The 22,813-nt window shown below is 42.7% G+C and overlaps 1 protein-coding gene across 1 annotated transcript in view; it reads left to right on the forward strand.

Annotated features, from left to right (window-relative positions):
- Positions 1-7,826: 7,826 nt before the first annotated feature.
- The window catches only part of CDS2 (CDP-diacylglycerol synthase 2), a 42,856-nt gene continuing 27,869 nt past the window's right edge, over positions 7,827-22,813 (forward strand). The window contains exon 1 of the mRNA XM_036419748.2: positions 7,827-8,109. Within this exon, the coding sequence (XP_036275641.1) occupies positions 8,053-8,109 (57 nt within the window). The 5' untranslated portion in view covers positions 7,827-8,052. The remainder of the gene's footprint in view (positions 8,110-22,813) is intronic.

The following is a 22,813-nucleotide window of genomic DNA, read 5'->3' on the forward strand; positions in this document are numbered from 1 at the left end:
GTCTCTGTGTGCTTGCCCGGCTCTAAAATGGTTCTAAATGCTGCTGTTTACTTTACAGGGTTGATTACATGTGTTTATGACTGTGATGTTGGGTTTTAATGCACATAAAATATTTTAGGACACTATTTGTTTCAGAATCTTTTTTTCTTCATTTCCCTTCTCTAAAAACTGGTGCATCTTATGGTCCGAAAAATACGGTATATTCTAGCCAAGACTATGAGCATGCTCATTTCCCCTGATTTTTCTAAAATACGCAAATTGAAATTTTCATTTGTGTGGAAAATTTCAATTTGCATATTTAAAAAGTGTTACACAAAAAATAAATAAAAAGTGTTATTGGTTGGACATTTTTCATATATATATATCTTGACCATTGAAAGTTTATATTTTTTCCATCAAACTGTCTTTTTCACATTGATTAAAAGGAGCACTTTTGCCCTTGCTGGTTTGGCTTAGTGGATAGAATGTTGGCCTGAAGACCAGAGGGTCCCAGGTTTGATTCCAGTCAATGGCACATGCCTGGGTTGTGGGCTGGGTCCAACGTGCAGAAGGCAGCCAGTCAATGATTCCTTCTCATCATTGATGTTTCTATTTCTCCCTTCCACTTTGAAATCAATAAAAATATATTTAAAAAATAATAAAATGGTTGATTCAGTTAAGGAAAAAAAAATTATTGCCTCATTGTCATGAGCAAGGTGTATTTTTTTTTTTTTTTTTTAAAGGAGCACTTTATATGCTACCTAGAGGCCTATTGCACAAAGACTCCTTCTCCTGGCTGCTGGCACCAATTTTCCTCCGGCACCTGGGACCCAGGCCTTTCTCTCTGGCCGGAACCTTCAGTCTTCTCTGCTCCAGAGCGCTGCTCCTGTAGTTCCCTCTGCCCCCAGCCCTCCTCATAGCATGCACCCTCCCTGCCCAGCTATGTACCTGCTTATGCAAATTAACATGCCATTTTTATTGGGTTAATTTGCATTCTCACTCCTGATTGGCTGGTGGGCACCATGGAGATATGATCAATTTGCATATTTCTCTTTTATTAGCGTAGATCATTTCCCCATTATATATATTCTTCCCCCAGCTTCTTTATTTCTTTTTCACTTTTATTATAGCATTTTTCTTCAGTTGATATTGTATCTTGGTATGTAGAATTCCTTAGATTTTCTACAATGCGTCAAGGATGGATTTAGCTTTACTTATTATGTTCAGAGAATTTTGAGTCCTGAATCAGAAGATTCATGTATTTCATTAAGTCCAGAATAATCTCAACCATATGGCTTCAAATATTACCTTTTCTAGCCGAAACCGGTTTGGCTCAGTGGTAGAACGTCGGTCTGCGGACTGAAGGGTCCCAGGTTCAATTCGGTCAAGGGCATATATATTGGTTGCTAGCACATCCCCGGTAGGGGGTGTGCAAGAGGCAGCTGGTCGATGTTTCTCTCTCATGGACGTTTCTAGCTCTCTAGCTCTCTCCCTTCCTCTCTGTAAAAAATCAATTAAAAAAAAAATATATTACCTTTTCTACTCTATTTTCATCCTCTGTTATTTCTATTAGATGCATCTATTTCACAGAATTAAAAAAAATATATCTTTATTGATTTCAGAGAGGAAGGGAGAGGGAGAGTTAGAAACATCAATGATGAGAGAGAATCATTGATTGGCTGCCTCCTGAATGCCCCCTACTGGGGATTGAGCCTGCAATAGAGGCATGTGTCCTTGACCAGAATCAAACCAGGGTCCATTGACTCCACAGTCCAGTACTCTATCCACTGAGCCATAGTGGCTAGGACAAGGGGGGTTGTTCCCATTTTATTTTTTTTATTTTTTATTTTTTTAAAAATATATATTTTATTGATTTTTTACAGAGAGGAAGAGAGAGAAATAGAGAATTAGAAACATCAATGAAAAAGAATCATCAATCAGCTGCCTCTTGCACACCCCCTACTGGGGATACATGCCCTTGACTGGAATCGAACCTGGGACCTTTCAGTCCGCAGACCGACGCTCTATCCATTGAGCCAAACCGGTTTTGGCGGTTGTTCCCATTTTATTGAGGTCTAATTAACATAATAGAACTCAAAAGTCTTTGATTTATCTAGAACATATTGAACAATGGTAAGAGTGGTGCAAAGTGATTTTGCAAACGAAGGCAGGGGTGAAATCTTATAGGACTTTGCAAGCCCTCTGTAAATGCACGGGTAAGTTATCAAAAGAAGGCCTTTGACATGATTCAATGTGTGGTTTAAGACAATCACTTTAATATCTGGTAGTGGTGCTATTCCAATCAGTGAGAGAAAGAATGAATTAAGTAAATTATGACCAAACAATTGGTTAAACTTCTAGACTTTTCCTAGTAACTGTTCACTGACATAAATTTCAGGAAAAATTTTAAATAAATGTAAACCTAATAAGAAATGGAAAATTAGGCTCTGAAGGGGTGGCTCATTTGGTTAGAGCATCGTCCCAATACACCAATGTTTCAGGTTTGATTAGGGCACAAAAAGGAATCAACCAATGAATGCATAAATAACTGGAACAAGAGATCAATGTTTCTCAAATCAATGAATTTAAAAAAGAAAGTATTTTAGTAACTAATTATGAGATTTTGCTGTGGCTTCTAAACATATAAGGCAACACCCTACCCCCCCAAAACCCTATTAAAACGTAAGTTTTAAAACTTCAGTATGCCTAAGAGCATCTTGATTGCTCATATACTTGGTTTCCATTATACTAAGAGAAAAAGGGAATTAAAGCATCTAAACAAAAGCAAAGCCAGAGGTGTTTGGCTTTCAGTGTTCTTAGTAAATGTATGAATAAAAATGGCTGGCCATATTAATAAAGAAATAGAAATTAGAGAGAGAGAGAATTTTAACCTACCAAATTAATAAAAGTTGTGCTAACACCCACTTTTTAGGAAGGACTGAAGAAAGTGGAGTGGGCACTTTCATGCGTCTATATATAAAAAGCTAAATGACTGTTCAGTACTATGACACCCACTTTTCACCAGGGGGCAGACACTCAATGCAGGAGCTGCCAAGCTGTACCCAGGAACCAGAGAGGAGGGAGCCCAATTCCTCACAGGGTTGCACAATTCCACCTTTGGCTGTGGGTTATGTTGTTCCTGGGGCACTGTCCGCCCAAATCTGGTTTACTGCACACTTGCGTTTGCATTCCATACCCTGTACGACAGCAACTTTGCAGAGTGCCCTCTTGCACTCTGGGACCCCTTGGGGATGTTGGAGAGCTGGCTTTGGCCCGATCCCTGCAGGCCAGGCCAAGGAACCCATTCTGCTGGAGGGACCCCTGCTCACTCCACAGACACCCTTCGAGCCATGGCGCCACCCCAGGGATTCTAATTAATTTCCTTTCAATGTGCATGAATTCCTGGACTGGGCCACTAGTAGGAGTATAAATAGGCATAATTTTTCTGGTGATAATTTGGAAATGTGTATGGAAAGCTTTAGAATGTTATTTATTCTTTGGCACAGAAAGTTAATCTCTAGGATTGTTTTCCTAAAGAAGTGATTAGAGGTACTTACCAAGATGAGGCATGTTTAAGAATGATTCTTACAGCTGAAACTGGTTTGGCTCAGTGGATAGAGCATTGGCCTGCAGACTGGGACCCCTCAGGTTCGATTCTGGTCAAGGGCATGTACCTTGGTTGCGGGCACATCCCCAGTAAGGGGTGTGCAAGAGCAGCTGATCGATGATTCTCTCTCATCTATGTTTCTAACTCTCTATCCCTCTCTCTTTCTCTCTGTAAAAAATCAATAAAATATATTTTTTAAAAAAAGAATGATTCTTACAGAGTTATGAATAATTCCCCTGAAATTGGAAATAACCTTGAATTCTAATATGGTGTTTCTTAGGTAAATTATGATAAATCTGCAAGACGAATGGAATATAACCTTTATTTATTTATTTATTTATTTGAGAGAGGAATGGAGAGGGAGAAGATGGAGAGGGAGAGACATTGATTTATTGTGCCATTTATTTTATGCATTCACTGGTTGATTCTTGTATATGCCCTGATGGAAACCTGAAACCTTGTCATATAGGGACAGTGCTCAAATTAACTGAGCTACCTGGACAGAGCCCCGTATAGCCTTTCAAATACCATTCTTAAAGGGCATCCTATATAATAAAAGGCTAATATGCAAATCTACTGAACAGCGGAACAAATGGTTGCTATGATGCGCACTGACCACAGGGGCAGCGCCACTCAGCCAGAAGCTGAGCTTACAGCAGTCAAGGGCAGCAGTGGTGGTGGGAGCCTCTCCTATCTCCTCGGCAGCATTTAAGGATGCCTGACTCCTTGGACATCCCCTGAGGGCTCCTGGAGTGTGAGAGGACACAGGCAGGGCTGAAGGCCCCCACCCCGAGTGCATGAATTTCATGCACCAGGCCTCTAGTTTAATAAAAAGAAAAGTCAGGTTATAAAACAGTATAAATAATAATATTCCAATTTTCTAAAATTATTTTATCTGGCCGAAACCGGTTTGGCTCAATGGATAGAGAGTCGGCTTGGGGACTGAAAGGTCCCGGGTTCGATTCTGGTCAAGGGCATGTACCTTGGTTGTGGGCATATCCCCAGTAGGGGGTGTGCAAGAGGCAGCTGATCGATGACTCTCTCTCATCGATGTTTCTAACTCTCTATCTCTCTCCCTTACTCTCTGTACAAAATCAATAAAATATATTTAAAAAAATAAAATTATTTTATCTGGATGTAAGTGTACACAAAGTAGATGAAAAGGTAAGAATATAAATATTGGGGAATGGGGGATATAGAAGAGGGTATGGGGGAGGAAAAATGGTGATGGAAGGAGACTTGACTTGGGATGATGAATACACAATATGTATTACAGAATTGTACATCTGAAACCAATATAATTTTATTAACAGACTAGAGGCCTATTGCACGAAATTTGTGTGGGTGTTTCTCAGCCCGGCCTGTGCCCTCTCACAGCCTGGGGCCCCTCAGGGGATGTCCCCCGGGGGATCTGCCTAAGCCAGCATTCAGACATCCCTCTCGCAATCTGGGACCCTTTGCGTCTTACTGCCCTCTGCAGCGGAGATGGAAGAGGCTGGGTAATTTTCTTGCTGTTTGTACCAATGCAGTTTAAAAAAAATATATTTCATTGATATTTTACAGAGAGAAGGGGAGAGGGATAGAGAATTAGAAACATCACTGAGCGAGAAACTGAGGCCCTTCAGTCTGCAGGCTGATGCTCTATCCACTGAGCCAAACAGGTTTGGGCCCAATGCAGTTTTTAAATATCAAGAAAGGGGGAGGTATTTTTATTATAGAATAATAATTATAGTGACAGCTGTGTACTCATGCTGAGATCACAGCTTGCATATACTGGGAGATGAAGAATCTCATGCTAGTTCTATTAATCAAAATAACATCTCAAAATAATGGAACTAACCAAGGAGTGCAATGAAATCGCTGTATATAAGATATGCCACAAACCTGGAAGAAATGACCCTAAAAGAAAGTGCTAATATGAGGAAAAGAAAAGAAAAATCAAGGATAAAGGAGGAAATGGAAGGTAATGTAAAGGAATAAAATTCTTCTTTGGTCTGCAGGTGGGGGATATTTTTCTTTCTTTCTACAATTGATGGATAAGCCCTAAAGCTGACCTAAAGGTCTACTGGCATGGCTTCCAGAAGTCTGAGTACCTGACCCCTCTTCTCCACAGCACTGACTTCAAGAATGTACATGGTCTGAGTTCAGTTAGCCTGACGGGCTGAGAGTAATGGATGAGAAATTTCTTCAGGCCAAATTGTAGGGGGTTATCTTCTTTAATAATCATACTGAAACTCTAAGTCACATGTGTCAAACACAAGGCCAGCGGGCCAAATCCGTCCCGCCAGGCCTTGCAATGTGGCCCGCACCGCGCTGTCATCACTGCACTCCGCTGCGTTTCCATCACAATGACAGTTTATGACTGTTCAGTAAACCATTCGGCCCGCGATTTAGGCTGGATTTTAGATTTTGGCCCCTTCTCTGATTGAGTTCGACACCCCTATTCTAGAAGGACTGACGTGATGTTGATTCACTCAGATGTGACCTCTCACCATTTTTTACCGTAAAGGTGAGGAACGGACACCAGCACCTTCACCTGTCTCAAGAGGATGACCTTTGTGGTCCTCTCTGCATTCATGTCCTTCTAGGTTTTTAAGATAATAAACTTTACTTAATTTACTCAAGAAGTGACCACTGAAGAGTCAAAACGGTGATCACACAGGTCTCAACAGATTAGGAATTTTAAAATTAACATCAGCATGTTATTTACTTTTACAAATAACATGAAAAAAGACAAAAGAAAACAAATGCAAAGCTTTATGTAAATAATTTACAGAGATAAACTGAAGGGAGTGGTCTGTTTCTCTAAATAAACCCAAACAAGTATTTGTGCAATGTTGTTAATACAAAAGAAAACATAATCTGTGTTCAGTGTTCTTCCACATTCATCTTATTGTCACCGTGAAGTACTATTACAGGAACTTGGAAATATACTCTTAAAGAAATCTAGAATTCTGTTTTTCCCAAACTCCACAGTTCAGATCAAAATTGCTTACACAAAACTAATTCTTTTGTGTGCAATCTTCTTTCCTTGTTAAATTACAATATGCTTAAGGACATATGCTTGTTTTACATCCCTTACAAGGCAGTGAATGAGGACCACTGAAGGTGATGCTTACTTATGTAACATAGGTTAGTATGCGCTTTGGTAAGAATCAGATCTGGCCCTAATCAGTTTGGCTGTGGGCCTGAGGACCAAAGGAGAGGGATAGAGTTAGAAACATTGATGAAAGGAAAACATCAATCAGCTGCCTCCTGCACACCCCCTACCAGGGATAGGTACATGCCCCCAATTGGAATCAAAGCTGGGACCCTTCAGTCTACAGACTGACGCTCTATCCACTGAGCCAAACCAGCCAGGGCAAGAGTCCTGGTTTCTATTCTGGTCAAGAGCACATGCCTGGGCTCAATCCCCAGTGGGGGGCGTGCAGGAGGCAGCCAGTCAGTGATTCTCTCTCATCATTGATGTTTCCCTCTCACCCTTTCTCTCTGAAATCAATAACAGATCTGTGTTCTAATTCTTAGTGGACACTTTCTAGCTGTGAAACCTTGGTTAAATCATTTTCCTTTAGGAGAAAATTTAAATCCTTTCAACAAATACTTAGGCTGTGTCAAGTACATAAGGGATTTGCCTATGAACAAAGTTGGCATTACCATCCAAAAAAGGCCCAGAAGACATAAATTTGAAAAACCGTGAAAGATCTTCTCTTTCAACCTTTGTGCATATTAAATGAGATAGACTCATGCTATTACTTGGTTCAGTGCCTAGCACATAATTAACTCTCAGTAAGTACTAGAGACAACTTTGCAAAAACAATGCAGACTGAAGTTTGGGTTTCACCTTATCACGTGACGACCGCCTCTTACACAGTGGGCTCCCAGGACTTTTCACTCAGGATTTCACGAGCGTCTACAAGCTGGACCTAAAAGCCCTAGCTACATAGGACACAAAGCCCAGATGCAGCCCGTGGGTGGCCGCCTCTCACCTCCAGCAAACCCGTTACCTCTAGGAGCTAGGATGCCAGCGCCGGCCCTCCTCGGCCTTGCGGGAGCTCTCATTGGCTAGTCTTCCTCGGAAAAGCACGCCTTTCCCCGCCCCCTTACGTTGCTGTCCAATGCGCGCCTTTCTACTCCGCCCCTCCCTCGCTGCCCAGCCTCCCTGGCGGGTTCGCGCCATTGGTGGATGTCCCTGCGCGCGTGCGCGCTTGCTCCCGGGCCCCGGCGGGGCGGGAGGAGGCCCACTGCGCCCCGCCCCGGTGAAAGGGTGGTGGCGCCGCTGGGCGGGGCCGAGGTCAAGGGCTGGCGGCCCTGCGGCTCCGGGGCCTGCGAGCTGTTGCGAAGCTGCGTGCTTCCGAGGCAGAGCGGGCTCCGCCGAGCGCCGTCCGCCCGCGCCCGCGCCCGCTCTGAGCTTCCCGCTCGGGCGGCTGCGCTGCTTGTCCGCGCCGACGTCGCCCCGAGTCTCCAGCATGAACGAGCTGAGGCTTCGGGCGGTCCGCGACCCGGACGCGCCGCCGGTGGAGAAGGTAAAGGCGGCATCCGGCTGGGCGCGGTCGGGGCAGCGGCTCCTGCCGGAGGTCCGCGGGTGGCACGCGCAAGAGGGGCGGTCCAGCTCTTTGTGGCGGCGGCCGGCGGCCCCGGGCCTTGGCAGCGCGAGGGTCCTTGGCTGCGGGATCCCCGAGGAGCGCGTCAGGGGTCTGCGAGTCGGGGTTCCCCGGAACACGGCTCTGGGGTCCGATTGGGGGTGGTCTCCCCGCGGCGCAGGAAGGAGCGCGCGGGAGTTTGCGCACCGCCGCCTGCCTCCCAGGGATGGTTGGGGTGCCCCTGCACCCCCTCACATCCTGAGGTCTTCCCGGGGGTGAAGACTTGGAGACCCCCGTAAAGCCTTCTCGGGCAGGCGATTCTACTCCTCTGTGCCCGGCTGAGGCTCTTCCGCACCCCTCTAAAAAAAAATTATTTTTGGGGGGATGGTATCAAGACAAGACCCTGGGATCTGCCTCTGAGGACATTTAAATCCCTTGAAAGCGAAATCCATTGGCTTTAAGCAGAGAGGTCTCTTGACTCACGCAGTCAGCAGGTGTTGGAAAGTCTACTCCCCATAGAGGGGCTTGCTCCCTGCTTTGAGTGTGGACATTGATGTGGTACAGGAGGGAAAGGACAGAGACCATCTTGGCGGGGATGCAGCTGGTTGGGGGGGGGGGGGAGGGGAGTAGACTGTTTTCATTGAAGTGAGAGGTTTGTCTAGGGGGTTGAGGAAGGTAAAGGGGTGTGTGGTTGTGATGCTGTCGATATTGAATGACAGCATATAGGTGGGGACTTGATGGTAGTGTTTGGAGCAGTGCTTGGTTTTGAGCACTGGAGTTGGCAGCGGTGTGTAGAATGGACTGAGGGTGCCTGCACCAGGATGAAAGGGAATGGCTAACTTGGGGGTTGCTAGCGGGTGACCTGCAAATGTTTTCTCTGGTCCAGGCGTTCCTTTAAATTAAAACAAGAAGACTTGCCCTGACAGGGTAGCTCCGTTTGGTTCTATAGCCCCTTGAGTTCTATTCCTCTCCAGGGCACACACAGGAATCAACCAATGAATGCATAAATAAGTGGAACAACAAATTCTCTCTTTCTCTCTCATCAATAACGATCTGAGTTTCTTGCTTATGTTGCATAATTGGAAGATCCTCCATCTTGGCCCCACTTGATGAACATTTGGCTGGAGCTGAGGAGCAGTGGTTTCCACCAATCCGTGCACCCACTTATGTAGTTTGCAGATCACTGGAGGGAAGTGGGTATTAGGGAGACATTAGGAAGGCAGATTTGGTGATAGGGTGCAAACAGAGTAGTTTTACCAGGAGGGGTGTCTTAGGTGAAAGAATGCTTAGCTTTAAACAACTCTTGTTGCTTTTGACAGAGGATCATCCAAGGAGAACACTCCATGTTGATTTTTAGAATAAGATTTGGAGAAAATTTAGGGCTTCTGTGTAAGTTTAGGAGTTAGTTGCAGAGACAAGGTACTTTGAAATCTCTGCTTTTCCTATTAGATACCCTGGCTGGGCCTGGGAGAACTCTGTTCCCACCCGGTATACCAGTTGGAGGCTAGGTAGCCCTGCTTAAGGGTGACGGGTCAGACTTATTAATGGCGCTTTGGGGCCTTGAAGGTGTGAGAAGAGGGAGAAAAAAGAAGGCATGAGAACTAGTGTGCTATGTTTTTTAAAAGCTCTTTGTAGCCCTCGCTGGTTTAGCTCAGTGGAGAGAGCCTTGGCCTGCAGATTGAAGAATCCCAGGTTCAGTTCCTGTCAAGGGCACATGCCTGGGTTGTGGGCTTGATTTCTAGTAGGGAACGTGCAGGAGGCAGCAATCAATGATTCTCTTTCATCATTGATGTTTCTCTCTCTCATTCTCTCTCCCTTCCTCTCTGAAATCAATAAAAAATATATATTTTAAAAAAAACCTATTTGTTATAATTGGACATACTTGCTGATAAAAAATAAAACAACTTCCCCCAGTCTCCCCCACTCCCCCCACTGGATTACAAGATGAAACCAAAGTTCCTATCCTCCCCACCCAAAACTCCTTGGATCCATCTTCCAGAGAAAACGTGCTGGCCAATGACACCCCAATAAATTCAATAAAGTAAAAAAAAAAAAAAAAAAAAAACAACTCACAAAAACCAAAATGCCCCACAAAAATCTCTTAACAAGAAAAGACTTTCTCATCCCTGTTTTAGGTAGGGAGGACAGGAGGAGCTGTCCAGCTAAACGTGCCCTAATATTTTACAACTGCTCTTAAACCACTTAGACACTGTCAGAATGCCTGGGGTTGTGAAGTCCACTAAGCTCCCGTTGCTTCCTAACGTACAGCAGCTACTGTATTCTGTTAAAAGCCTGATGAAGTCCATTAGCTCCGAACAAGCAAACAGTCCCTCATCCCATCACTGCCTGAATTTCTTGCTTATATTAGACTAATCTTAGATAATTGCAAGATCTCATAACACTCTGAACTTTTTGCTTATATTTGCCTTTGTTGAGTATATACTGTAGAGTTTTAAAGAATATTGATTTATTTCATTTCATAGGTTGCAAAACCTTCCATGCTTTTGGCTTTATCAGTAATCTTTTTTTTTTAATTAAAATTACTTATTTATGAGAGAGAGAGAGAGAGAGAGAGAGAGAGAGAGAGAGAGAGAGAGAATATGAAAGAACTGCTCCACTCACACATGCATTTATTGGCTGCTCCCTGAATGGGCCCTAACTAGCGACTGAACCTGCAACCTTAGAGTATCAGGAAGATGCTCTTAACCAACTGAGCTACCCGAGCAGTGCTTTCCCATATTCTTGTTAGAACTTTTTTTTTTTTTTTTAATATATTTTACTGATTTTTTACAGAGAGGAAGAGAGAGGGATAGAGAGTTAGAAACATCGATGATGAAAGAGAATCATCAATCAGCTGTCTCTTGCACACCCCCTACTGGGGATGTGCCCGCAACCAAGGTATATGCCCTTGACCAGAATCGAACCCAGGACCCTTCAGTCCACAGGCTGACACTCTACCCACTGAGCTAAACCGGCTTCGGCTCTTGTTAGAACTTAAGAAAATTAAGAATAACTAAAAAGGAGATCTTTTTAGGGAAATGAATTGTGAAATGGGAACTTGCTTATTTCATAGGAGAATTCAGAAAACCATATCAGATCAATTTATTAAAAGAACTGTTGAAAGATTCTTTAAAATGTTACAGTTGCTTAACCGCTATGGCAAAATTGTCTTGTAAATAAGCACACAATCATTAGTTTCAAAATAATCTGGAGAATGTGTATATTACAAAAGTTAGAGATGTTTTGTTATATTTAGCATCAGAATGGAATTTTCAGAGCCTGTTGCTAATAAAGGAAATGTTTTTCTCTGGGAACCATGCTTATAATTTTAAAGTTCCAAAGCACAGTATTGTTGCCAAACTAAGAAACTTGGAATTTAAACATTGGAAATGATTCTCTTCCTTTCCAACCATGTTTTTACAATGTAGTTTAGGAAAGAAGAGGATGAAGCATGGGCCAAAAGATTGGCATCTTAAAATTTATGATTGGGTTGGCATTTCAGGAGTCTTTGTTTTAAAGGTTAGAGTGAAGGTTTGTGGTTTTCTGCTGTTCTTAGATGCTGGGGTGTTATTTAAATTAGAGCTCTACTCCCTTCCAGCTTCCTGTCTAGATTGATGCAACCAGTATCAGGAGGAAATAGTGACCTTATTTAGAAGAGGAAGTTTAAATTTTAAAGCTGGGCTTAGGAGTCAGATTCATCTTGAGCCTGGGTTCTGCACTCTATGAAATGTATAATTGAGCAAATCACTTGTATAAAAGCCTGTTTGTCCATCTCTAAAATGGAGCCACAAAACAGCATGTGCATCAGAGGCCGTTCATGTGGATTAAGTGAGTGTACATGTTGTATAGGTAGGGCAGGAAGAGTCACATTGTAATATTTTAGTTATTCTGGTTGAAACATGGTTTTACAAAAAACAAAACAAAAACTTTAATATTCACCTTCCATTCTTGGATGATTAAACCTTCGAGTTATACATGTTTGGAGTAGTCTTTTCCTGTTCTTCACCTTTTTCTTTTTTTTTTAAATATATTTTATTGATTTTGTACAGAGAGGAAGGGAGAGAGATAGAGAGTTAGAAACATCGATGAGAGAGAGTCATTGATCAGCTGCCTCTTGCACACCCCCTACTGGGGATATGCCCGCAACCAAGGTACATGCCCTTGACCGGAATCGAACCCGGGTCCCTTCAGTCCCCAAGCCGACGCTCTATCCATTGACCCAAACCAGTTTCGGCTGTTCTTCACCTTTTAAGGAAAATGTTATGGATGGAGCTTGGCCTTCTTTTCAGTTCATTTTCTTGCTGAGGTTTTCAGTGCTCAGAATCACAGTCAGGCTTTAGCTGTAGGAGGAACATTGTTGTATACAATTATCTTTCCTTCAGCACAAGCTAAAAATTGTAGGATAGTGTTGAATAATTAGAAGTGGAGTTTCTGATAAGACTTTTAAGAGTGAACTACTAAAATAATAAAATCTTATTTTAAGAACTATAACTACTTCAGATATAGAAGAAATGCTTTGTTTAAAAAATTTTTCTTCATTAAGAAGTACTTTGTTATTGAAAAATCAGTGAATCTTAACTTTGGTTCCCAGCCTTAAAAATAGGGAGAAATGGTGAAAGATTGATTTGTCATATACCCACCATTTAAAAAAAATATATTTTATTGATTTTGTACAGAGAGTAAAGGAGAGAGATAGTTAGAAACATCGATGAGAAATAGACATTGATCAGCTGCCTCTTGCACACCCCCTACTGGGGATATGCCTGCAACCAAGGTACATGCCCTTGACCGGAATCGAACCCGGGACCTTTCAGTCCTCAAGTCGACGCTCTATCCATTGAGCCAAACCAATCTTGGCACATATACCCACCATTTTAAGTTTCTTAATTTATGTTGATTAACAGTATAATTTTATTTTAAAATTCAATGACTTCGCTATTCATGAGTATTTAAAATAGTTTTTATTTTTAAAAAATATATTTTTATTGATTTTAGAGAAGAAGGGAGAGGGAAGGGAGAGAGGGATAGAAACATCAATGATGAGAGAGAATCATTGATTGGCTGCCTCCTGCACATCCCCCACTGGGGATCAAGCCTGCAACCCAGACATGTGCCCTTGACTGGAATTTAACCTGGAACTCTTCAGTCTGCAAGCCGACGCTCTATCCACTGAATCAAACCAGCTAGGGCTAAAATTGTTTTTTGAAGTTAATTTTGTTTAAAATGTTTGTGTGCGTGTGTGCACAAATATGTGATTTTTTTCTTAGAATAATTCATGTCTTTTATTTATTTATTTATTTTTATTTTTTAATATATTTTATTGATTTTTCACAGAGAGGAAGAGAGAGGGACAGAGAGTTAGAAACATCGATGAGAGAGAATTATCCATCAGCTGCCTCTTGCACACCCCCTAATGGGGATGTGCCCACAACCCAGGTACATGCCCTTGACCGGAATCAAACCTGGGACCTTTCAGTTCCCAGGTCGACGCTCTAGCCATTGAGCCAAACTGGTTTCGGCTAATTCATGTCTTTTAAAAATGTTAAATTGCTCTTATCAGATGTTATAACTTGAAGGGGATCCTAGAGGTTATTTTATAGAAGTGGATATTATAGCCCAGAGAGTTTACTTACTTAAGGTCACACAGTTGATTAGGTGCAGAATGGTTAATTGTCATAATGAGGAAAGGAAAAAGAGAATTTAAAAAGCTTCATACAATTAACCATTTCAAGGGCACATAATTAGTGTACAGATTTTAAGAGCTTCTGCATTGATTGACTTTAATAGAAAAAATGCCCAAAAAGAACAACAGCAACAACAACAAAAGAAAGCCCAAATGTCATATGTTTTTCTTATGTGGCTACAAAAATAAAAATAGCAAAATAAATCTTTCAAAATGTCAAAATATACTCCCAGATAGTCAATGTGGAGATTCTGAGAAACAATTTGTTCTTTTGGTAGAACAGTTGGTTAGGCCCAGTTTTCCCAGTTATTGGGTGACTGGTGGTTATCAATTTTGAAGTTCATTTCTGAAAGCAGCCTCTGGGGTATCCTTGAAAGGAACTCCCAGGGCGGTACTCTGAGCTGTGTGAGGTTGCTCAGAATAAATGCTTTCTGGTTGATGACTCTTAGTGTCAGAACTATTTGTTCTAGCAATAATCACTCAGTATTCAACATACCTTTTCCTCAGGACATTCACAGGATCCAGTGTGCCATATCCAATCTCTGTTAACTCAGGGGTTTGGGGATGGCTAGTGTTTGTGTTCATGAGGATTTTCTACCAATTTTGGCTCCAAATAATCCTTTTTTCTCCACTGATTTGAAGAAATTTATAACTTGAATGCATATGGGGACTCTTTGAAATGAATCTTGTAACTAATTTTGCAGTGCAAATAATCATCCTTTAAACCATTTGGGAAAATATGTGTCAATATTTCTGATTTGCGTACTCTTCCAACCTGTACCATGTGCTGTAACACCCTGGCTTTCCTGCTTGGCACCGGAGGCTGCTGGGGGTGAGAAAGCACAGCCTTTCCTGTATCGTGCTGCCTCTGGTTTGGAAAGGAGACAGAGACACTTGATTATTAATTTTACTAGGGTCTTGTTGGAAAAATACTCATTTATTCCTGGCATTGGGCAGAGTTTTTGCCTTCCAAACCTTGCCACGTGATGATTGCCTGGTTGGGATGGTGGTACGGTGCCAGCGAGGAGGGCAGACCTGATCCCCATTAGGCAGCTCATCCTGCCGGTCCCTGATCTTTGTTCTCATGCTGTTTGCCCCAACAGTGGAGATGGCGTAGGGCCCACTAAGTTGAGTGACCTTTTAAGGAAAGTTAAACTTTATTATGTTATTTTGACTGAGTAACACATGGTTCAGAATTCGATAGTGGCAGAGTGCACTGTGAACACCTCCTTCCTACCTAGTTCTCCCCAGATGCAGCCCCTCATTCCAGTTGTGGTGCTATGAGCGGCTGCTGTCTGGATGGAAGGACCTGACCTGTCCTTCCGAAATCAGATGTCCTTTTTCTAAAAATAACCCTCCCCCCCAACACACAATTTTTAATTGAGAGAGAGAGAGAGAGAGAGGGAGGGAGGGAGGGAGGGAGGGAGGGAGGGAGAGAGAGAGAGAGAGAGAGAGAGAGAGAGAGAGAGAGAGAGAGAGAGAGAGAAGGGAGAAACATTGATGTGAGAGAAAAACATTGGTTGCTTCCTGTATGTGCCCCTACTGGGTACTGAATCTGCTACCTAGATATGTGCCCTGACTGGAATCTAACCCACAACCTTTTGGTGAATGCGATGACGCTCCGACCAACGGAGCCACCCAGCCAGGGCCAGATGGCCTTTTGATTTGTTTACCTTTGTATGGAATCACCACAGGGCCAGCTGGGGCTTCTCTGAAGACTTTGCCTTTTAAAATTTAAAAAAAAAAATCATCACCCAAGGAAATGTTCGTTGATTTTTTCTTTTTAAGAGGGAGGGGATGAGGAAGAGAGGAAAAGGAGAGAGAGAGAGTGAGAGAGAGAGAGAGAGAGAGAGAGAGAGAGAGAGAGAGAGAGAAGAAAAACATTGATGTGAGAGACATCGATTGGCCGCCTCCCATAGACTGGGTATGGAACTTGCAGCCTAGATATGTGCCTTAACCTGGAATTGAACCCACAATCTTTTAGTGTTGGGAAGGTTGTTCCAACCAACGGAGCCACCCCTGGCTAGACTTTGTTATTTTTGAAAGAGCCATTGAGACCTGGGATTTACTGGTAACATTGTCTGTTCCTGGGTTTCTTATGTGAGGACCCTGGATCCCCCTCAGTGGGTGACTCTGAGAGCCTCTTCTCCTGTGGTTTGAATGGTCTGCAGAACACTCTTAGGTGCATGCCCTCAGTCAGTGTAAACTTACTTTGTCTCAAGTCTGACTTCTCTCATTCTAGACATTGACCCTCCTCTTTCTATCTCCTCTGCAAGTAGAATCAGATCTCTGAGTTGCTGCAGCTTGAAATCTGTTAGTCTCAGTGTTTCTGCTCCCCACCCAATCCCTGCCATAGGTTATCTGGATTCCTTATCTGTTGCTCCTGAGTATTTCCAGTAGTTCAGGAATTGATGCCTGTACTGTTGCAAACCCTTCTAATTGAACATCCTCACTTCAGAATTTGTTCTAAGCCTCTTCTAGTCCATCTGTCTTTTGTATTATATTTTCTAGCAGCTCTGAAACCACCCTATGAATTACAGGGGAAAAATAATTTCAGCCCCCTTTTCAGGTCTCTTAAATTTGGTCCTTTATAGTCTTCCTTCCTTTCTCTCTCTCTCTCTCTCTCTCTCTTTAAATAAGTTTTTATTGATTTCAGAGAAAGGAAGGGAGATGGGGGGAGAGAGAGAAACATCAATGATGATAGAGAGTCATTGATTGGCTGCTTCCTGCATGCCCCATACTGGTGATTGAGCTCCAACCGGCATGTGCTCCGACCAGGAATTGATTCTCGACCTCCTGGTTCATGAGTTGATGCTCAACCACAGAGCCACACCAGCTGGGCATGTCATTGATGTTCCTCTCTCTCTCTCTTTCTCTCTCTCTCTCTCTCTCCCCCTTCCTCTCTTTCTTTCTCTCTCTCTCTCCCCCTTCCTCTCTGAAAGCAATAAAAAATATATTTTTAAAAAAGAGTATAAAGAAGTCCTGAGATAAAAAAAAATAAAAATCAAGAACTGTTGCTTTAAAGAATTGTATTTCTCACCAAGGAAGAGAAGAATTGAATAAGTCAATAGTAATGGGTGTGGACTAGGTGGGTGTTAAGTAGGGTGACACTCTTTTGCCCTGAATTGTCCCAGCGTGGAGGATACATTATGTGTATGGGGTCCATATTAGGAATACTCTTGTATAGTTTCATCAAAATCTAACATCCTGTGGTAGATTGTCAGACTCGCTGAGTCACATTTATTTTGATGGTGGTCTAGAGCTTCCTGAACTGGCAAGCTTTCACAGTTTGATATCCAGCAATCTCCTCATGGGGCCTGGTGACCCTGTACTAAAAGGGTTACTTGTCACCCCTCTTCCATCCAAGCACAATTGTGGGAGAGGGACAGTAGGAGCGGGGGCAACATAACCCCAATAAACTTTCCCATCCAGACAAGGAAGAATGGGAGAGACACAGCAGTGCTTTGGCTCATCTCTCTCCTGACTGCTCTCTACCCTACACAGAAAGTCTGCTAGGTATTTCATTATCAAAAAGAATTTTTTTCAGGCAAATTAAAGGATGGCAGTCCGGTACCTGCAGCTATGGCGAGTCATGTGCAAGTGCTCCAGACCAAGAAGGAGGTTCTTTAAAGAGGGGAGAAAGAAGGTTAAAGGGAGGAGCTATTACAACCATAGAGTTGTTCCTATCATGCTTTCTTGACTGACAGAGTGTGGGAGCCCTACAGGTCCTCCTGATTCCTGTCTTGATTAAGGTCTCTGTCATAAATTTTGACACTGGGAATTTGATAGACCTCTGTGCTTAGCTGTCTTATTGTCTGATCGACTTCAGTTTAGGTTGAGTAGGTGGGGAGCTGAACTCCCTCAACCTCATCCACATTCCAGTTTTCAGATCTCAATGCAGAGCTCCTCCGGGATATCAGAGAGCAGAGTGCTCCTACTTCCCTGGAGCCTTCCTCAAGTGTATACTCTTGGCTGCATTTTCTCTGTTCGATTTCATCCATCTTAGCCCTTCAATCTACTTTGTTGAAATCTCATATCCATAGATGATCCCTGTCGCCTTCTATTTCTGTCTAAGGCCATGGTTTTAATCCTAACTATTCTCATTTCAATAGGATATTAAGGTCAAATGGCATGGGCTTTGTTTACCCTCTTCAACAGGAAGTTTGAGAGACTGAGCTGACTGAGCTGATCTTACAACATTAGAATCAGGAGGTTGCTAAACTTTGTTGTTTTGTGTGTGTGTCAGAGATAAAAATAGTTCCTTTTGTTTGATGACACGTGAATTCTGTGCTTCTGCTCTTGACATTAAGAAGGGCAATGTGACTATGTGCTGTTTGAGTTGGCTGACTGAGAAGAGGGGACAGGGTAGGAAACCAATGAGAGTCAAGAGAGTGTGTGTGGTATGTTACCAAAGCCCTTCCTCCCTCCTCCTTTTTCCTCCCTCCTTCCCTTCCTCCCTCCCTTCCTCCCTCCCTCCTCTCCTCCCTCCCTTCCTCCCTCCTCCTCTTTCCTCCCTCCTTCCCTTCCTCCCTCCCTTCCTCCCTTCTCTCCTCCCTCCCTTCTTCCTTCCTCCTCTTTCCTCCCTCCTTCCCTTCCTCCCTCCCTTTTCTCCCTTTCTCCTCTCCTCCCTCTCTCCCTCCTTCCTTTCCTCCCTCCCTCCCTCCTCTCCTCCTTTCCATCCCTTCCTCCTCTCCTCCTTTGCATCCCTTCCTCCATCTCTCGTCCTTCCTCTCTCTCTCAAATCAATCAATGAATAAAAAATAAGTTGAGAAAACACAGACTTTTAATATCCAGGAGGGTTAAAAAGGGGATGGAAAACTAGGATGGTTTGAAATTGTGTCAGGTATCTTTCTTTTCAGGAAATTTGGTGCAGAATTTCTAGTCTTCCTTGGCCACTAATCTCTCTTAGCTTTGATGAGTTCAGTATAGGCATACCTCAGTGGTTTGGTTCAAGACCACGGCAATAAAGTGAGCTGTTTTTTTGTTTGTTTGTTTTTGTTTTTGCTGGTGAATGGTCTTGCCTACAATTTGTAAACAACAACAACAACAAAAACACCACATCTGTGACGTGCAATCAAGTGCAGTGCAATAAAACAAGATATGCCAGTAAGGTGGTTGTGGGAGCTGACCTTGTGGACTCGTTCTTCTGGTTGCTTAGAAGACTTAAAATGCCATATGTATTCATCTGTGTGACTCCAAGGCTTCCCTCGTTATTCTAGGGTATTTAAGCCCTGCCTGGGCAGGGGTGGACGAAGAGGCTTGTTGGACATTTGAACTGGGGGAGCAGAAATGTGCTTGGAAGGATGGACAGAGAATGAGTTAGGGGTCCCCAAGTGTGATGGGAAGGCCTCGAGGGCCATGCCAGATAGTAGAGGTGTCTGTTTTTTTGTTTGGGAGGTGGCAAAAGTTATGCTCAGAGACTGAGTTGTCTTTGCCAGCCATTTATTTAGCACAGGTTTGCTGTCAGAATTATAACTTTACAAGCCAATAGCATATAGGATAAGTAAAATGAAGAAATAACACACTCCAAACATATGAAAGATTAACACACTGTTGTTCCAGGTAAGGGGAAGTGAGAGGAATCAAGTCCAAATTTAATATGAGGTGTACCTTTCTATATGAGTTAAAGTATGAAGGAGAGTGGGGGGTAAGAAGGGGTGTGTGTGTCTAGCCTAGAGCTGATTTGGAGCACATTGCTAGGAAACGAAGATGCCAATGTTGGTAGGCAGGCTGATCTCTTTCACAGGGCCAGCCGTGAGGTTTATCACCACTGACTTCCTGGAGTGCCGTGGCTATAAAGAGGTGAATACCCCAAGGCTTATCAGAGAGTTAGTTAGGAAGAGTTATCTTGCTCAAACCAAAACTCTCTCATGGTGCTCACAAACTCTCAGTACTTATTTTCTAGATCAGCGTTTTTCAACCGTTGTTCCGCGGCACATGTTGCCTGGTGTGCCGTAGGTGCAGACAAGACAAGAATTTTATAATTTTTCACTATTTTGTTTACTTAATATTTCATAATAAAGTAATTATAAAATACTTTCTTTGTGTTTATTTGATTCCTATTCAAGAGAATTACTTTATATATAGTCAATATAGGCACAGAGTTAAATTTTTTAACATTTTCTAATGGTGGTGTGCCTCGTGATTTTTTTCATGAAACAAGTGTGCCTTTGCCCAAAAAAGGTTGAAAAACACTGTTCTAGATAACCCTCTGGTATAGTTGCTTCTCCATAGTTCTTATAGATAAGCCCCCAGAGGAGCTGCTCTCTGGTTATCAGTGACAACAGATGTAGAATGATGACATCCTTGCATTCGTATATCAAAACAACTTTACTTCTTAAAACAACTTGTCTTTGTCTTTGTCATTGTCATAAACAAGTGGATTTGAAATCATATTACACCTATATACAGCAGTGTTGGCACAGAGGAGTGAGGGGCTTAGATATAGTAATTTTGTATTTTTTAAAATCATGAAAGCAATACTTGTTTTGTGAAAAATGTGGAGATGACATGAAAGTATCCTAATTTTACTACCAGAATGTAATTGCTATTAATGTTTTCATCATTTCCTACTAATCTTACTCCTAAGGTTTTAAAACGGCTGCTTGGTATTCCTCCCTATTTTTGTTAAACTCTTCTATTGTTGGACATAGAGGATGTTTCTTTTTGTAAACAATACTGTAATGAACATCCTCATCTCAATTACATGTTTCTTTAGATATTCACAGGGTATTTTCTAGACATGGGATGACTAGATCAAGGGAGATGTGAACCATTTAAAGGCTCTTAACACATAATTCCAAATGTCCTTTCAGAAAGGTGGTACTAATTTATATTTTCATGAGTGTTATATGAGTGTACTAGTGTTCTCTCATCCTGGTCCACAGTGAATGTTCTTTTCTTTTTTTCTTTTTTAAAAAATATATTTTATTGATTTTTTACAGAGAGGAGGAGAGAGGGATAGAGAGTTAGAAACATCGATGAGAGAGAATCATCGATCAGCTGCCTCTTGCACACTCCCTATGGGGATGTGCCCACAACCAAGGTACATGCCCTTGACCGGAATTGAACCCAGGACCTTTCAGTCCACAGGCTGACGCTCTATCCACTGAGCCAAACGGGTTTTGGCGTGAATGTTCTTTTCATCTACTCATTCAATCTGATGTAAGAAAAGTGATTTCTCATGGCCTTTTTTATTTTTTTGTCATTGATTATTGTGAAATTAAATAAGTATACAGGTTATTTGGCAAATTGTCTTTCTCTTTGGCTAATAATTTCTATTGGCATGTTCAAATCTTTCTTATTGATTTTAGGGTTTTTTAATAGTTAAAGAAGTTGAGAGTTCTAAACTGTGGTATTGTTTTTATTTATTTTTTTTTTATTTTATTTATTTATTTATTTTTTAAAATATATTTTATTGATTTTGTACAGAGAGGAAGGGAGAGAGATAGAGAGCTAGAAACATCGATGAGAGAGAGTCATCGATCAGCTGCCTCTTGCACACCCCCTACTGGGGATATGCCCGCAGCCAAGGTACATGCCCTTGACCGGAATCGAACCCGGGTCCCTCAGTCCCCAAGCCGACGCTCTATCCATTGAGCCAAACCGGTCTCGGCAAACTGTGGTATTGTTTTTAAAGGATTTTAAAAAAATTATCCATTTTTCACAGACATGCCTCTTCGATAGCCTAGAGCAGTGGTGGCAAACTGGGGCTTGCGAGCCACATGCGGCTCTTTGGCCCCTTGAGTGTGGCTCTTCCACAAAATACCATGGCCTGGACAAATTTATTTTGAATAAGTGTCGTTAAAAGAAGTGGAAGTTTAAAAAATTTGGCTCTCAAAAGAAATTTCAGTCGTTGTACTGTTGATATTTGGCTCTATTGACTAATGAGTTTGCTGACCACTGGCCTCGAGGATCGCTTTGGGGCAGGGGAGCTGCTCAGCCGGTTGAGATGTTACTACAACATCTGGCCAACACAGTGAGCAGCTGGCCACGCGTATACATTTCTAGAAGGGGGCTTGCTGGATTATCAGGCGAATTCTCTCCTATTTACATGGATGAGCAAAAAAGCCTGAAATTCAAGTTAGAATTGGAACCCAGAGGAGTTGAATCTCAGTACCATGCTTTTTGCCATAGTCATTCCACTTTCTTCACCTCCTGTCCTCCCAAGTGATATTGCTTCCACAATTTGGCCAGAGAGCCCCTAACATGGGAGGACCTTCTCAGGGTTAGCCAGCAGGGCCGTAGGGGGTGGGGGACCCCTTACCTCATTCTGCATCCGTTTTTGGAGAGAGGAGGTGGTGACAGTGGCCACTGAGTTCCTTGGGGCCTGCAAATTGGAGGCAAGGGCATCTTAACACAGGCCCTGCAGGCTGCAGCAGTGTGAGGCCTGCACTGCTCAGAGGCCTTCTATCCTGAGGTCCAGCTTAGCCCCAGCTCCTCTGTGGAATCCCCTTCTGTCCCGCATTCTGTCGTCTAGGTTTCTGTGGAAACTGGCTGTCCAAGTCCTGGTTAAGTGCTGGCTCTTGCTCTGTCTTCAGCAGGTGCATTCTCTGGAGTTGAGCTCCTTGTCCTGGATTTCAGTAACTTATACACAATTCAGTAAAGGCATGTGGATCTGTCATGGGGGTTTCCCGGCAGGGTGGTGAGACTGACTGTCCCAGGGGGAACAAAGGCAGAGCTCGAAGACGCACCTCTCCTGTTGATGTGGTCATAAACTCCTGGCCATTGCCAGTCTTGGCTGTACCCCGCACACGAGGTTGTTAAGAGGTTGAGTGGTGTTAAGGCAGCTGCGAAGATTAGCAACTGGCTGGGCATTGAGAACTAGGACTCTGGTTTCAGGAGGAATTTGTGAGCTTAGTTGAGGAGCAAAAAGAAAATATTGGCATGTCAGTATCAGTATTTATTTTTAGTATTAAAGTAACCATGCTCCATTAACATGATGTGCTTAGTATCATCCTCAGT

This window comes from Pipistrellus kuhlii, unplaced genomic scaffold (genome assembly GCF_014108245.1).
Source record: "Pipistrellus kuhlii isolate mPipKuh1 unplaced genomic scaffold, mPipKuh1.p scaffold_m20_p_6, whole genome shotgun sequence".
Lineage (NCBI taxonomy): Eukaryota > Metazoa > Chordata > Mammalia > Chiroptera > Vespertilionidae > Pipistrellus > Pipistrellus kuhlii.